The 17,034-nt window shown below is 50.7% G+C and overlaps 1 protein-coding gene across 1 annotated transcript; it reads left to right on the top strand.

Moving 5' to 3' along the window:
* Nucleotides 1–1,031: 1,031 nt before the first annotated feature.
* Nucleotides 1,032–8,049, top strand: LOC309686776 (lymphocyte antigen 6E). The gene is made up of 3 exons (XM_082499536.1): nt 1,032–1,154; nt 5,971–6,090; nt 7,220–8,049. Exons 1-3 carry the CDS (start codon nt 1,103–1,105, stop codon nt 7,426–7,428), a joined length of 381 nt encoding a protein of 126 aa, XP_082355662.1. The 5' UTR covers nt 1,032–1,102; the 3' UTR covers nt 7,429–8,049.
* The last annotated feature ends 8,985 nt before the right edge of the window (nt 8,050–17,034 follow it).

Here is a 17,034-nt window from a genome sequence, read left to right as displayed (position 1 = left end):
TTTCCAAGTAGAGGACTCTGAATGCACTCTGGCAAGACAGGAGCTGGAATTTCTTCTGACAGATGCATTTGCTAGGAAATGCTGATTCTGCAGAATTAAACCCATACAGATTTTGTCAAACCTGCTTGTTTCTTCCTGGCTCACCAGCCCTCTCCTCCATTCCCAGGCTTTCTTGACAGCCAACTCCACAGGGTCCCTCCCCCAGTGCCCTCCCTGCAGCTCATTTCCTAGAGGATTTAGCTTTTTCTGTGGGACCTAGTGAATCTGGGTCACTCCTGCGAACCTTTCTGGTGGACCGCCCTGTGCTCTGCAGACCCATACTGCCAAGCAGCCCAGGCTGCCCTGTGCTACCCCAGCTGCTGGGTCCTTGTACCTTCAAGTTTCCCAACCCTTTATGTCTAATCCCATTTAGGCTCTGGTAAACAGCTAGGGAAGTTGGTTCCCTACATGCTTGGGTCTTGCATGCAGGGGGCTTGTGCATGCACGGGGTCTTGCATGCAGGAGACCCAGGCATGAAGGGAGTCCTGCACACAGGAGTTTGCACGTACGGGGCACGTGCGCCTACAGGGTGGTTGTGAATGAATGGGGTACGTGTACTAAGGAGATCTGTGAATGAAGAGGCAGAGAGGAGGGGAGGGGGGGCATGAACGCAGCAGATCCTCGTGGGTGAAGAGAGTCGTGGATGCAGGGGGGGTTCACTGTGCGTAAGTGGGGTTCAGCACGCAGGGGGCTCTCCTACTCCCGTCTCTTCCCTCAGGGGACCCGAAAGGGGGATGGAAAAAGCCTTTTGGGGCAGGGCCAGGGGAGAGCTGGCGTTGCTCCAGCAGAGCTCCCAGCCCCTCAGCAGGCCAGGCGCTGGCAAGCCGAACCACCATGGGGACTACACCCCCGCCACCCGCCCCTTCCCGGCCCCAGGTTCTCCGGAGGGGGGAAACGAAACCAGGAGTGGCCGGCGAGGAGGTGGGGGGAGGCGGCGGGGGGGCGCGGGGCGGCCCGCGGGGCGGGGCGGATGGCCTTTCTCCACCCCCGGCGCCCGGCCCTACCGCCAGCCCTGCGCGCCGCCAGCTGCCGCTGCGCATCTCCTTGGCCCCATCGCCGCACCATGAAGGCGCTCCTGCTCGCTGTGTTGGCTGCGGTGCTGTGCGTGGAGAGAGGTAAGGGAGGGGGGGAGAGGGGGAGAGGGGGGGCTTCCCCCAGCCACCATCACTTCTCCCCGCCACCATCACTTCTCCCCGAGGTCCCCTCAGTTCTTCCCCAGCCTTGGATTTGGGAGCAAATTTGGGATGTGTGTGTGTGTGTGTGTGCTGCGTTTTGTAGAGTGGGCTCTGGAAGTAGGAGGTTTGCGCGGGGAGGGGGGGGTGGTGTGGTTGTAAAGAGGGTTGGGGGGGACAGAGCTGAGCCGTGCCGGGGTTTGGCAAGGGGGGTGGAGGGGGGGGTCTTTCCAAGACCTCCCTGGCAGCAGTGTCCCTCTTGCAGCAGGAACTTAAGGGCTTCCGTGCCTGTATGTATAGGTGTGCTTCTCCAGCTGTGCATGGAGATATTTTGGAGCTTTTCCCAGTTACGGCTCGAACAAATACCAGGGCCGGCTCCGCTCCTTCTTTTCGGCGCAACGAGCCGGGATAACGGCCCTGAAATGGGCTGAGATGCAGCCGAGGGGAAGGAGGGTGGAGGGGAGATGGAGCCCAGCCCCGGCAATGGCTGATGGAGCAAAGTCTGGGCAGAGCCACTCGAGATCCTGGCTCGTGCTATGTCCGTGTGTTGTGTCCCCCCCCCCCCCCCCCAGCCCCCCCAGCATCCTTCGGGGATGTGGAGATGGCCAACATGTGGGGAGGTGGTCCTCAAGGCACCATGCCCTGTGGAGTGCATCCTGGGGCTGCCACCGAAGCTGGGGAGAACGGGCTTCCTGTTGCTGGGCGTTAAAACTGCAAGTTGTCCAAGTGGCAGGGTCTGCAATCCCCGCCTTCCCGGCGACTCCATTTCTAGCTATCCAAACTCCATGGGGCCGCGCAAAACCCCATATTGTTTCCATATGTCGATGCCTCAGAGAAGCCAAACAAAGAGCAAACAGGAGAGTTCTGGGCCCTCTGAGCCCCTGCTCAGGGAACACAGTCCTTTTTTGGCTCCTGAAGACATCGAGGAGAAGAAACTAATTGTTTGCTGCCCTTCCCGTGCCCTCCTACCAGTGGGGTCCGTGAAGCAACTGGCAACTCAAGCGTTGGGTCTCCATCAGAGCCCAGCTGGCATGTACTCAATTCCAGCTGGGAGGATGGGCTGTCCAGGCCAAGGCAGGAAGGGGTTTCACCCCCCCCCCCCCCCAAAAAAAAAAAAAACAACAAAAAACAACCAACCCTTTTCAGCTTTAAAGTAAGTTCTTAGCCAGGCAGATGGGATCGTTGCAGATAGCTTTAACCCCAAACACTTCCAGACTCTTTGAGCTTTACCTGCTGCTCAAAGTGCCCTGAAAATCTGGTTTACGGTGTATAAGGATCTGGTCGAAGAGTGATGGAAAAGAGCGTTTGGCACAGGGACTGAACGTAAGAGCTGCTGAAGCAATAGCATTTTTCACCAGTGCTGTTGAGCTTCAGAGTGGGCTTTTAAAGGCTCCCCCCCCCCCCCCCCCGCATTGCTCTTCGATAGAATGGATTCAACCTCTTATCTGAGGAATTCTCCCAAATGAGCCGCTCTGTTTTAGGAGCTCTTTGTTCCATGGAGCAGCAAACAAATAAACACATAAATTCTTCCCGGGAAAGAACGCTGCGTTTTCTGCTTGGTGAAAACGAGGCTTCCCTTTTTCATTGTGCAGTCTTGGGCTTTTTTTTTAATTTTTTTTTTTCCCCTTTCCTTTTCTCGTAGCCTTGAGCTCCAACTCTTTGCTCTGCCTCCAGCTGCCTAAAATAATTCTGCACCCCTCTTATGCCTTTTGTCGAAAACGCTCAGCCTGCTTGCTCCCTTCACTCTGCAGTGGGTTATTTTGTTTAGTTCTCCGTTTTGCTGGGGCAGAAAGTGGCACTAGTTAGGACTGCGTATTTCCTCTCTTAAAACTATGTTGAAAGACTCGCCTCCCCTGCAAAGATTTTGTTGGTATTGACGAGGGGTAATAAGTAGGTGTGACAAAGAAAAACACTGGGGACAGGCAGGAGGTGCTGTAGTAGGAGCATAGATTTAGTCACGGGGCAGAGAATTTCGTGCCTAAAGGCACTTTTATGGGCATGTACAAATATTTCTGATGCGTTTGTATCTGGAACCTCTAAGCCTTAATGAATAGCACTGCACCACTCGACTCGTGCGTCCAGCGTAGTGAGCAAATACATATGGGGATATATGTCCTGCCATAATGCCCACAGGAAGCCTCTAATCCACTTCATTCCTGGTTGCAGAAGGTTCCTTTGAAATGGGATGAGTCAATTTGCCTCCTCAGTTTGCCCTCAAGGGGGGGTTGCAAGGAGAAGGGTTTGGGACAGGTCACCTGAGACTTGAGAGCGTGCTGGGGACAAGGGAGCAGGAGAGAGCTGGGCTTTGCTCTGAGATCCCAGGTGGAGTTTTGGCCAATGAGGTCAAAAATGCCACTGATGGAAACACTCTGAGGACTCAGCAAGGGACAATGACAGCCTGTAGGTTCAATGGCTTGCTCCGTCCTCCCCCTGCTCTGCTAGATCCCGAGGCAAGATCCACTGACGAATTTCTCCTGGGGCTTTTGACTCAGCTGGTGGCCCTGTAATCCTGGATGCTGTGTGTAGGTTGTGGCTTCTGTGTTGGTGTGCTCAGGTAACTGGGTTTCGTTGTAAGGATCGTATGCAGACTGATGGTCGTTGGAGGATATATGAGACAGTCCAGGAAATTCTTGCTTAGGGGGTCGTGGTGTTGGCTTCATCTCCAAAGCAGAATCATCTGGCTGCCCTGATGTAACATTCAGGATCTCCCACTAACCCGCTTTAATCAATTTCCCTGAGATTATGTTTTTGTTTTCTTCCCCTGCCTTGGCCGTGGCTGCTCAAAAGTCATTCTTCAGAGCACAATTATTATTTTTTCTCTCAATTTTCCCATAAAAAGCTTTTCTTTTCCTGAGAGAAACAGGAGTGAGAAGAACCTCAAGAGGTCATGCAGTCCCGCGGCAGAGTGGGACAGCTGCTGACCAATATTTGTCCAACTTGTTTTTCAAAATACTCCGTGAGAGGGACTGTTGAGCATCAGCGAGCTCTCCCAGGGATTCACTGACTTCACTGCCTTAGGATAATCTGTTTGTGGTGGGGCTGTAAGAGATGGGAGCAGGAATGATGCTGCCTTGCACTTCCCATCCTCAATCAACCCCCGCTCTGGTTTGCATCCTGTAAACACCGACGAGAAAGGCAGTGCCTCGTGGAAGGGCTCTCCGTCTAAGTGCTCAAAAATCAGAGCCCATGAAGTATTGGGAACAGACCTGATCTGTCTGTGTATGTAGGTCAACAGTTGCAGTGTGGATGTGATATTCTTATATGTAAAATACAGGGAAGATCATCCGTCCACTGCAAAGTGCATTATGTCCCTTCTGAGACACCAGTCCAGGCCATTTCTGCAACCATTTCCCAACACCGAATGCTATTTTCCAATCTTGCCCTTTTCTTGGGGAGACCTGACGGATGTGGGAGGGGAGCCAGCTGGTGCACTTCATCCTGCTGGTGTAGGGTCGACCATTTTAGGGGACCTGCCATGGAGGAAGGCATGCTTTTTTTGCCGTCCCCCTGCTCCAAATTAAAGAGGTTGGTTGCATATGCTGCCTTCGCAGTGCTGTGACTCCCTGGATAGCGGGACCATGCAAGTCATAGAATCATAGAATGGTTTAGGGTTGGAAAGGACCTTGAAGATCCATTGGGTTCCAACCCCCCTGCCATAGACAGTCCTTGCAGGTTTTGCTGCAACGCTGAGATTGCTCTAGCTGAGAAATGGTTTCCACCGCATGCGCTAGCTCAAGCATAGCCTGAGCTTTGTGCCCTGCTGCCAAAGGCAGGTCACGGAAAGCTCGAACCCCTGGTCACGCCTGGAGCGTTTCCCATCAGCGTCCACGGTAGCTGAGCTGAATAAGCCCAGATTTCAGGCTCCAGGTTGCAGGTGTGAATTTGCCTTTGTTGAATAGTTTAAAGTTGGCAGCTGTAGCTTGGACCTGCTCTTGGAGGAAAGAGGAGCATGCCATAAAGTACCAGGGTGACCTGTGGTTGTGTTGAGACTTTAGCTGACAGCTGATCCTGTTAAGAGCTCGAAATGTATCCCTTGTGCTTGAACCCTTCACTTGGCCAATTTTTTTTTTGGGGGGGGGGGGAAACGTATTGCAGATTGATACAGCCAGAATAGCAAGCGTGGCCCTGTGGCCAGGTGCAGTGCGTGCCATGTGTCACAGAATTACACAGAATCACAGAATGGTCAGGGTTGGGAGGGCCCTCTGGAGATCATCTAGTCCAACCCCCCTGCCAGAGCAGCGGCACCTACAACAGTGGCACAGGATGGTGTCCAGGCGGGTTTGGGATGGCTCCAGAGTGGGAGACTCCCCCACCTCTCTGGGCAGCCTGTGCCAGTGCTCTGCCACCCTCACAGGAAAGAAGTCCCTCCTCATGTTAAGATGGAACTTCCTATGGTCAAGTTTGTGCCCGTTCCCTCTTGTCCTGTCACTGGGCACCACTGAAAAAAGACTGTTCCCATCCCCCCGGCACCCTCCCTTTAGGGATTTATAAGCATTGATAAGATCCCCCCTCAGTCTTCTTTTCTCCAGACTAAAAGCCCCAAGTCCCTCAGCCTTTCCTCATCAGAAAGATGCTCCAGTCCCCTCATCATCTTTGTAGCCCTTTGCTGGACCCTCTCCAGCAGTTCCCTGTCCTTCTTGACCCGGGGAGCCCACAACTGGGTACAATACTCCAGATGCATCCTGTGTCAGAGGTGGGGATCACCAAATGAGGAGGTCTTCCTACCAGCCGCTAACTGAAGTGTGCTTTTCCCTTGCAGCCCACACGCTCGTCTGTTTTTCGTGCTCGGATGCATCCTCCAACTGGGCCTGCCTGACGCCCGTCAAGTGCGGGGAGAATGAAAACCACTGTGTGACGACATATGTTGGAGTGGGACTCGGTGAGTGGTGACAGGAGCTTCTTCTCCCCCGCTTGGCTGCTCTCCTGGGTCACCTGCTGAGCTGCAGGAAGGCTTTCCTTCCTTTGGCTGGAAAAAAGGGGAAAGTTCGGCTTAGCGGTTGAGCGTCGGACTATCCCAAGGGAATTTTTACGAGGGACGTGCTGCCAGATGGAGTCACGTTAAAGCCCACATGCCTGCACTGATGCTGGCGGTCCGAGGGGAATTTCGGGGTGGGGGCAGGGAGGTTGCTGATGAATAAGTGAAAGGGTAGAGGATGCTGCAAAGGCTTCCATTGTAGGAAAGCTCCGGGGTTGCCCTTCCTCCTTTTGCCCTGTGTTGGACTTGTCCATCCCTGAATCCCACCTTTTGCTTCTTCGCTCTCCATGGAGGAGGTGGGGTAGGCAGGAAGGGAGATTTTCCAAATTTCCTCCCTATGTGCCACGAAAGATCTGGGAGAGGTCCGCGCTTCCCGGCTGCTGTTCCCGGGGAAGCAGGCTGCTCCGGCAGGTCTCCTGGCACCGTTGCAGAGACCAGACCCCAGCCTGGCTTGCCTGCCTCTCCCTTGCGGGAGAGAGGGATGTTGCATGCCCGAGTTGCACAGTCTGCAAAGCCGGCAGCATTTATAAACCTCTCGTCTTAGCGCAGCGGTAATGGTTTCCTATTTCCTGCTGCTAGACGTGTGCTGCACCTCGCTCGCGGCCGGTGCTCGAAACGCAGCCTTTGCTCACCAGTGCCTTCCCCGGTGCTCTGTATGTCCTGTGCTCCCCGTCTCGCTCGAGGAGTCCCTGGGTCAAGCTCGAGTGGGATTTTTGAGATTCTTCACCGGAGCCGTAGTGGCCAAACTTTGGCCAACAGCCCAGACAGGGTGTCCCTGGGGTGTTGCACGGTCTCTAAAGTCCGTGTGGGAGGTTGTCATGGCTGTTCCTTGAGATGTGTGGGCTGGATGAGATTACTGTCATAGCCTGACGCCGAGAAGCACTTCATCCTCTCCGTGCCACCTGTGACTCTTTGGCTATTTCAGTGCTGTTATTTCCTTTGCAGAACAGGTGATCAGAAAGCCGAGAAACATTATATAAACCCGTCTCCTTTTTGCTTTTCTTCCTTTCCTCCTGCCCCAACCCAAATTCAGGCAGCAAGTCTGGCCAGTCCATCTCCAAAGGATGCTCTCCCATTTGCCCCAGCGCTGGGATTAACCTTGGCATAGCGGCTGCCTCCGTTTACTGCTGCGACTCCTTCCTCTGCAACATCAGCGGTTCCAGCAGCGTGAAAGCCAGCTACGCGGTCCTGGCCTTGGGGGTCCTCGTTAGCTTCATCTACGTCCTCAGGGCTCGCGAGTGATGGGGCTGGCCGAGGAAGAGCTGTCTTCCAACGGCTGTCGCGGGTCTCATTAGCCAATATCTTCTCTGTCGCTGTCTGCAAGGAGATCCTCTACTTCTCAGAAGGCTTCCAAGGTGGTTGTTTCCCAGACTTTACGCTCTTCCAGCACTGGAGACCTGGGTGGTTTGGCCAAGCTGTTCTCCTCCTTCTGTGGACATAACCCCACTGCACTCTCACACCTCCTTGGCAAAGGTGGATCGTTTTGGAAGGGTTTCTGCTTTTATATCTAATACCTCTCCCCCCCCCCCCGCTCATTTCTAAGGTTGGTTAAAACAAGGCTGGGACTCGCCGAGAACCGATTAACCCCAGATACCACCCGGTCAAGTGTTCAGCCGTTCCTGCCTCTCGCCACCGTGGAGGTGCCTGGCCCCGGCGTGCCCCCAGCACATGGGTGGTCCGGGTACCGGGAATGCATGACCCGAAGGGAGACACATTCCCGGCCCCCTGCAACTGTGGTCTCTTTTTATAAAATCCTTTTGTTTCTTCCGATCCTGGGCTGACTTTTCTGGAAAACAAATGACGTGTACTTTGTCCCTCCGAGCTCTGTAAGTGCCAGACCTGAATAAACATGCTCCTGTTGTTACCTGAGGTGGGACGTGTGCTGTGTGTGTTTCCTTGCTCCAGACAGAGAGATTAGGAATGCTCTTAGAAGAAACCCAAATATTATGCCTGGCACGAGGGCCTCTTACCCTATCAAGTGGCTTTTCAGTGCTTCGTCTCAGCATTCCTTCCAGTTCATCTCTGAGCAGCAAGTCCATCTTCTCCCTGTCCCTGTCCTAAACACACCTGGGTCAGCTTGTGTCACCTCTCTTGGGAATCACCTTTTCCAGGTGCACTTCAGTGTAAAATGCCAGTTATTGGGGTCTGAGTCAACCCCATTACTCCTAACGGAGCAAGCGCACTGGGAACAGGACCTCTAAAAATTAGTCTGCATATTACAAAGACTTGGTGCCTCCATTTCCCCACTTTGGACTCGTGGTGGTGATGGACAATGACATCGATACCTAAATGATCCAGGACAACAGGTCTGTTTGCAAAATTTAGTGATGTCAGAGGCAAAGATATCAATACTCAAATCTTTAGCTTCAACTTGCAATCCTTGGCTGATGGTGCACGTGGACTGCAGAAGGTGACTCCACCACCAAACCTTCCACTCCTGCTGTCCCTCACATCCCAGGATCTTCCCAGGTCTTTTGACAGCATTGCTCCTGGAAGTTCTCAGCCGTCCTGTGGGAGATGTGTCCTCCTGACATCCCTGCATCGTGCTGGTTTCCTACCTGCTTTGCCTACCTGTGGACCTGCCAGACACAAAACAAGCCAAAATTGACCCTTAAGCTGTCAGGCAAAATGTTGCTGTCGCTCCACTGATAGATCAGGGGTTCTCTGGGCTTTTTGTCTCTTCTAGCAGCAAAAATCAGGTGTAGCGTTGGCACTCTTTAGCCATGCCCTCCTTGTTCGTTGTTCTCCTATTTTGTGTCAAAAAAAAACCCCAAAAGCCTCTCAAGCTGCACACAGTGTTCAGTTATACCTCTGTCCCCACTTAAATGAGTGATAAACAGCTTCTTTTGGAAGATGCGTGCAGATGTATAGAAATATTGGCAACAAAAGTGGTTGCATATTTTTTTTCCTCTTCCTTCTCCCCATCTCTTAATTAAATGGACACAGATGCTAATGACAGCCTTTACAACAGGAGGGACTAGTCGTCATGACGTGACCCACAATTAGGTGATGAGTTTGGTAAGAACGCATTGCTTGTCTCGTTGGTCCTCAGATGTGCCTTCCTCAGGTTAATGCATTCTCCCTCCCCTGCTGGGACCTGCTGGGACCACAGGGCTTGAGGTGCGCCGCAAACCTCTGCTATGCACATATAGCACAGGGAAAATGGGGGGAAAAAATTACTAGAAATGGGGTAAATATTCCCAAGTTTCCCTGTGCCTGAGCCTTCCTCCCAAGAGGGTTAGAAATCTTGTTTGCAGGGTTAATTTGTTCCTCACCACTTTGAGAAGAAGCTATAGTGAGACCAAGGTGGCACCCAGAGTACTCTACCTTGCAAGTAATGGGGCTGTAACTTTTTCTAGCCACCTGGTAAAAGTTATCTTGGTTTTGGACTCAGTTACCCTCACAACACCTCTGCTGCGTGCAAAGAGCTAAACTCAAAAGCCATCAGCGTAGCTGTGTTCCTCATGCCTTTACGAGGCCACACCGGACAACCCCATGGGCTAAAGCTACGAGCAGGGTTATGAGACCTGGTTGCCTCATCCGATGGCCATCGCCTTCCTATCTCAGCGTTTCCGAGTTTGCTGGTGCCAAGGACTGGGTTATGCAAGGGCTGGTGGGAAGAACATTCAGCAGGCTATATACCCCGTACAAATAACAGGTTATATTAATGATGTTGCCCGGGGACAGATCTGAGGGTCACTTCACACGTGTTCTTGAGCCTATAGAAGATTAATAGATTGCATATGGAGATTTATTTTTCCCTCTTCGCTCCCTTTTTGTCTTTCACTCCTCCGCATGCGCTATGTTCCTGTACTCTCAGCGTATAGAAGGAGAGTAGTTTCTCCTTTCACATACATGTGGCAAAGATCTCCTTGATAGATATATATATATTTGAGAGAGAGGGAGGGTAGGACAGCTTGTCAAATGCAAGAGATGTTATTCAGCAGTTTAATCCCAAGCATCATATCATCAGTTCTGCTAGCTTTCACGATTTCTGGTCCTGCTGTAGATTTTTTCTCGGTCCCCGAATCTCCGGCACCAGAAATCATGTGAGAACCTCAGCTGTTGTAAAGCCCAGGAGTGAAAGGCCTGAAAATGTGCAGCTGTAGTAATGAAAAACATTAATAATAATAAGATCATAGCAAGAAGCCAGCATTTACATAGCATTAAAACTAGTGGCTTGTTAAACCAAACGCCTGATCTGGAACTTGAGGGCCACAGTGGGATGGCCCTTAAGTGCTTTGAATGTGTTTACTTGGACTGTGGAATTAGAGATCGAAATCTCAGCAGAAAACTCAGATCTTCAGCTGTTCTGGCAAGACAAAAAAGTTACGAGGAGAGGCAGCTTTGCTCAATACAAGCGTATAATATCCCGGAACAGTTTTCACTGGAAGAGGAGAACAGCTCAAGTCAAAAAACTGCCCATTTTGGAGCAAGCTAATGAGAAAATGGTTTCTGTGCTTCCGTCCTGAAAATGGCTGTATTTCAACGGCAGCTGCTGCCGTCTACCACTACGCCAACGTCGCAAGGGCTCTCATTTTTGTGGATTGTCTGTACATGCTCAAAGCTTACTGCGGCACCAGCCCTTTCCAGTCAGGTTCGCTGGGTTTGCTGTTTGCCGAAAAGGAGGACCTAAATCTGAACAAAGTTCTTCCAACTGTTTTTTGAGATTTTTTTTTTTTTCTTTGCAAAAGGACAAAATTTATTCCTTTCGGAAAACACAAACCTGATGTGACTTCCTTGCATGAGCAGCCCGAACAAATAAGGCCGGTTGCTTAATCATTACTCAAAGGATCTACATCGTTACTCAAAGAATGTCTTTGCTTGGTGTTAATTTACTCAAGTTATGGGTTGTCTGACATGATTTGCCTCCCAGCGAGCCTATTTGCCTTGAAGGAGGCTGTGGTCCCACCATGCCTGCGGGAAACCTGGTAGCTCTGGTGTGGGTGGCTGTTTCTCCATGCTGGAATGAGGTATAGGCACCCATGTTCTCCTTTCTCTGGGAAAGGCAGATGTGGTGCTCATCTGGATGCTTGGAGGTTTATCACAAGCCCCCTCGCTCCTGTCATCCCAGTGCTTTTGCACCCTGAAGCTGGGCTGTGCTTTCACTGTCATCCTCAGTGGTGCCTCGGCTGTTGGGGATGAAGAAGGCTGTGAATTCTTCCTTGATCCTGGAGGAGTTATTTCCCCCCTGGAAAGCTGCTGTCTGAGGCTGTCACACTGGAACGGGGATAGACACACCTAATTGTGCAGTTTGGGAGTGTCCATGGTGCCCGGGGAAGTGAAGCCCTGGGTCGATCCTGCCATCTACTGGCTTTTGCCAGAGTTGGTAGAGATGCTTTGAAGCCCAGATCTCTCAACTCAAGGAGAAACCGTTAACACATGAAATCTCGAGTAGGGATATCCAGGGGTGAGCTACTTTTAACCCGATAATTGCATGCAAGGCAGAGAATCGGAGGCATCAGAGACAGATTGAATGTTTTAATTTGTCGAGCTTTGCTCTGATAGTGTAAATTGAGGCTTCCCAGGTCCAGCGTTTTCCGAGGAAACACTTTTTCCAGCCCAAACCTTACTATTTCATCAAAACCGAAACACTTCATGAAAATAGAATAAGGCAAATAAAGTATTGCAGAAAAAATACTGATGCGTTTTATTTCAGCTTTGTTGGATGATCTCATTTCACTGAGATGGCTACACTGAAATGTTGATTTTACTGATACATATATGTGAGATTTGTAATTGTGTATTAACTTTATTGTAACAGAATAAGAAGAATAAAGAAACATTGATTCCTTTAAATCTATTAAAGTAAGGATGTGTAGTGTATGTTACATAGTGTTTCTTATACTCTAATAAAATATATGGAATTAATAAAGAAGGTGCACTTGGAATGGAATTTTTGGGTGGTTCTGCAGCTATTACAGATACTACTTCTTTGTGTGAAAAGAAAGTGCTATGGTTGGTTTCAAAGCCCAGGGCTGGGGGTTGCAGGCCGGTCAATAGGAGGACAAACGTGAGGCTGAGCCTCTAGACTATAGGGAGGGATAAATCCATACATGCCGTCTCAGGGCCATTGGAGTCTCTTCCTGGTGATGCATAAAGAACAGGGATTGTCTTTGCCTTCAATAGCCGTGCTCATAAATATCGTTGACTTGCCCGTGACCCTACTGGGAATGGAGATAGGATTTGTCCTCTGAGCCTCTGCTCTTTCTTGTTGGAGGCGGTGGATATTTTGGGCACATAATGGCCCCTGTGTGGGTGTCTGGGGGCAGCTGTGCCTCTTCCAGAGCTCACCAGGGCTGCTCCTGCCTGCGGACAGATGCACAGACGGTCACATAGACATGGGGCTGGTTGCTCTGGAGACTCCCCCCTGCTCTCCTCAACCAGGGAGCATTCATGCTGCTTTGCAAAGATGTGTCATTTTAATTTTGGTTTAAGGCTTTATTATTTTGGGGAGCCCAGTTGGATCCTGTGGGAGAAGAGGATTATGTTCCCTGGGGAATGTAAGATAAATGCTGAATAACAGTGATGGGCTCATGGGAGTTTCTTAGGAACAGCCACAGGCTGAATGAAACAAAGACATAAAAATATCTTTCCTTTTCTCTGGATAACACCAGCCTGGACTATTTGCTTCCTGTGAAAGGATGTTCATTGCTTTTCCTCCTGCAATCTGTATTTTGCAGCCTCGCCTGTGTTTTTGTGATGAGAGGGCACCAGTGGTGACAGGGAGCATTTTGGGGACTGGAGGACATTGCACAACATCTGGTGGCAGAAGAAACTTGCCCCCGAGAGGCTACACCTCCCTCTGGCCTGGTGTTCCCCCATGTCCCCACTCCTGCTGCTCCGTGGGGACCTGCCCGTCTCTAGACAGGCCCAGGATGGGCTCTCCCATATTTCAAGTGTTCAGAAAACTCTGGGAAATGGTCCCATTTCACCAAATCCAAGAGAGGACACCTTTAATGTTTTGACCCAGACACAACAGCTGCTTCCTTCCTTGAGGTCCATATTTCCAGGTGAGCCTCATTAAGAGATGTAGTGACACCAAATGCCTGAAAGTATTTCTGGAAACTAAACACCATGGGCTGTTGGCAGTGTTTCTGTTTCAGTTGGCTCTGTAGGCGTTTCTCACAGGTATCCAAAGGTTGTGTTGATCATCTCGGGGTATGAGACACCACGTGCTAGCAAATGGGCCTGAAACGGGAGAATTCCTGCCTCCCCATCCTTGCCCTTTTCTGTCTCTCTGGACATACCTCCAACTCTAGCCATGGCAAAGACAGGTTTTGGAGGAAGAAATAGCTCTGGGGCTGGAGGGAAGTCTCCAGAAAATGGTTTCATTTGCTAGTTTTGACGTGGAGGAGTCAAGAAAAGTGTGTAGGTAGATAGTTTCCAAGTGAAAATGCAAGTGGTGCTAAAGGAAGAAAAAAGAAATGACTGAATCAAGAGCTCCACCTTCCTGCCAGTGCTAACCCTCTCCATGTTCTTCCCCTCTGGTTCCTTTTCTCCACAGTTCATGGGTATTGAGGTCCGCATAAAAAGCCATAGGGAGCAAGGGGGGAGATGGCACCTCCAGGCTGCAATGGTGACCGGAGCAGCAGCCGAGATGAGAGGAGGCTGGAAAGATGGGAGGTGCTTTGCGTGGCTCTGGGAACATGTTATGATCTTCCTGCTTATCATCTCCCAAGAAAAAGAAATTCAAAATGATGCACAATGTACCTTCCTCTCCTTGGGTTTGGTGATCTGGCCCTTCCCATGACACAGGGAGACTTGGTCATCCGAGCTGCCTTTCAGTAAGTAACTCTTGTCCTTTGTGTAGAAGGAGTTAAGCTAGCACGACTAAAATGTAACACATACAGCATCAAACCCATGGGGGAAGAGGTGTGAGCAGCGTGCCTTGGTTTCCTTCTCCATGCCAATTAACACAAACAACGACTTGGGTGTCTTGTGTTTCACACAGATTCTTGTCATGCCCGCTTCACCGAGAGCAATATCACATCTTTGTCCTTGAGTGCTAGGTGCTCCTGGCTCCCATTCTGGCTTCTCATTGCTAAAATTGTGGGAATGCAGTCACCCGTTCTCGCACGAGAATCTGAGTTTCGCATGAGGACCCCTTCCTGAGCTCAGACCAGTTAAACCTGCTGGTTCTAGGAATGGCACCCATTTAGCATCATGGTCCAAACTATTAGACGAAAGATGACAAAAAAACAAATATGAGGACTTGATAGATGTGGGACTGTGGCATCTTGTTTGTGACTGCTTTGCAGTGCTCAGGTTCTTTATAAGGGCAAGGCACAGCTACTCGTGTTAGAATTCAACTCATGGTTTGTTCAAGGCAATTTAGGTAGACTGATTTTTTTTTGTTTTCACGTGGATGTGTCTCATCCTAAAGCTGATTGGAATCGAGTGATTATGAAACTCGAATTTTGGAAACAGTGAAACTTTAAAACTACCGAAAAAATCCCCCCAATCCCTGCCTGCCTTCTTTGGGAAATGGGCTGGGACAAGGAATTTGCATTTTCTTCTCTTGTCGGAAGGTGGCAGTGGCAGGCCCCAGATCTGCCAGCGCAGCCCCAGGAGGCTGTTTTGGGATGGGGGTGTTGATCTATGAGAACCACGAGTCCCTTCTGCTAAATGATAGGATGCAGTAAGCAGCTCGTCTGGATCCTGGAGATGAAGAGGAAGTGCACTTGATCGGGATATTCTTCACCGCATCCCAAGCATGGAGACACCACAGCTCTCCTGTGCCAGTTTTTTAACACTCACATGGAGAAATTGTTTTCCTTATATCTGATGGAATTTTTCCTCCTGCAACTTGTGGTCAGTGGGCGTCCTCAAGGACACCCTAGCTCAGCCTTCTCTTTGACCCTTTTCTTTATGTCAGATGCTTTAGGCCCCCTGAGCCCTCTCTTCTCAGCCTGTTTCCCAGGCAGAACCAACCCAGCTCTCTCGTAACTCCTCACATTGCCTGTGGTCAAGTCTCTGCCCAAACCATGTGAAAACTTGGGATCACAAAGGCGTAGTGGGATAGCTCACATAATTGATTGCTACCATGGATGGATACAGACTCTTTAGGAAGGGCAGGCCGGAAAGGTGAGGAAGGGGAGTTGCTTTGTATGTAAGACAGCAGCTGAAGCCCATGGAGCTCTGCCTAGGGAAGGGTGAGGAGTCACCTGAGAGCTTATGGGTCAGAATGAACAGGCAGATCAGCATAAATGATGTTGTAGTGGGTGTCTGATACAGACCACCTGATCAAGAAGAAGCAGATGAGGCCTTCAGACGACTGGAAAAAGTCTCGCATTCACAAGTCCTGGTCATCATGGAGGGTTTTCACCATCCCAATATCTGCTGGAGGAGCAACACAGCAGGGCAGTGGCAATCAATGAGGTTTCTGGAGTGCACTGGTCACAACTTCCTGACACAGGTGACTGAGGAACCAACACAGAGAGGTGGTCTCATGGACCTCATACTTGCAAACAAGGAAGAACTCATTCAGGATGTGAAGGTTAGGGCCACCCTTGGCTGTAGTGACCATGAGGTGGTGGGGTTGAAGATTCTGAGACTGGGGAGCAAGACAAAAAGCAGCAATCTATCCTGGAGTCAGCATGGATTCACAAAGGGGAAATTATGCCTTACCAGCCTGATAGCCTTCAACGATGAGGTGACTGGCTTGGTACATCACAGAATCACAGACTGGTCAGGGTTGGAAGGGACCTCTGGAGTTCATCCAGTCCAACCCCCTCCCAGAGCAGGGGCACCTACAGCAGTTGCACAGGACGGCCTCCAGGTGGGTTTGGAATGTCTCCAGAGTGGGAGACTCCCCCATGTCTCTGGGCAGCCTGTGCCAGTGCTCTGCCACCCTCACAGGAGACAAGTCCCTCCTCATGTTAAGATGGAACTTCCTATGGTCAAGTTTGTGCCCGTTCCCTCTTGTCCTGTCACTGGGCACTGCTGAAAAAAAGACTGTTCCCATCCCCCCCGGCACCCTCCCTTTAAGGATTTATAAGCATTGATAAGATTCCCCCTCAGTCTTCTTTTCTCCAGACTAAAAGCCCCAAGTCCCTCAGCCTTTCCTCATCAGAAAGATGCTCCAGTCCCCTCATCATCTTTGTAGCCCTTTGCTGGACCCTCTCCAGCAGTTTCCTGTCCTTCTTGAACCGGGGAGCCCACAACTGGACACAATACTCCAGATGTGGAGGATGCGAGAGAAGTGGATGTTGTTTACCTTATTAAGGTTTTCAACACTGTCTCTCACAGCATCCTCGTAGACAAGCTGAGAAAGTATGGGTTAGATAAGTGGACAGTGAGATGGACTGAAAACTGGTGGAGCAACTGGGCCCAGAGGCTTGTGATCAGTGGCACAAAGTCCAGCTGGAGGCAAGTCATTAGTGGGGTACCATAGGACTCAATGTTGGAGTCAATATTGTTCATCATCTTCATTAATGACCTCGACGATGTGGCAGAGCTCACTCTCAGCAAGTTTGCAGATGATACAAAACTAGGAGACATGGCTGATACAGCAGATGGGGGTGCTGCCGTTCAGGGACTTGAACAGGTTGGAAAAATGGGGGAACCTCAGGAAGTTCAGCAAATGGAATGCAAAGTCTCGCATCTGGGGAGGAATAACCCCAGGCACCAGGACAGGCTGTGAGCTGATTAGGATAGGAAACAGCTTTGCAGAGGAGGAACTGAGGGTCATGGTTGACACTCAAGTGGCATGTGAATCAGCAATATTCCTTGGTGGCCAAGAAGTCCACCAGCCTCCTGGGCTGCATTAGGCAGAGCATTGCCAGCAGGTCAAGGGAGGCGATCCTTCCCTCCTACTCAGCACTGGTGAGGCCCCATGTGGAGTCC

The sequence above is a fragment of the Vanellus vanellus genome, assembly GCF_965231255.1.
Source record: "Vanellus vanellus genome assembly, chromosome: 2".
Classification (NCBI taxonomy): domain Eukaryota; kingdom Metazoa; phylum Chordata; class Aves; order Charadriiformes; family Charadriidae; genus Vanellus; species Vanellus vanellus.
This window is presented reverse-complemented; position numbering and strand designations above follow the sequence as displayed.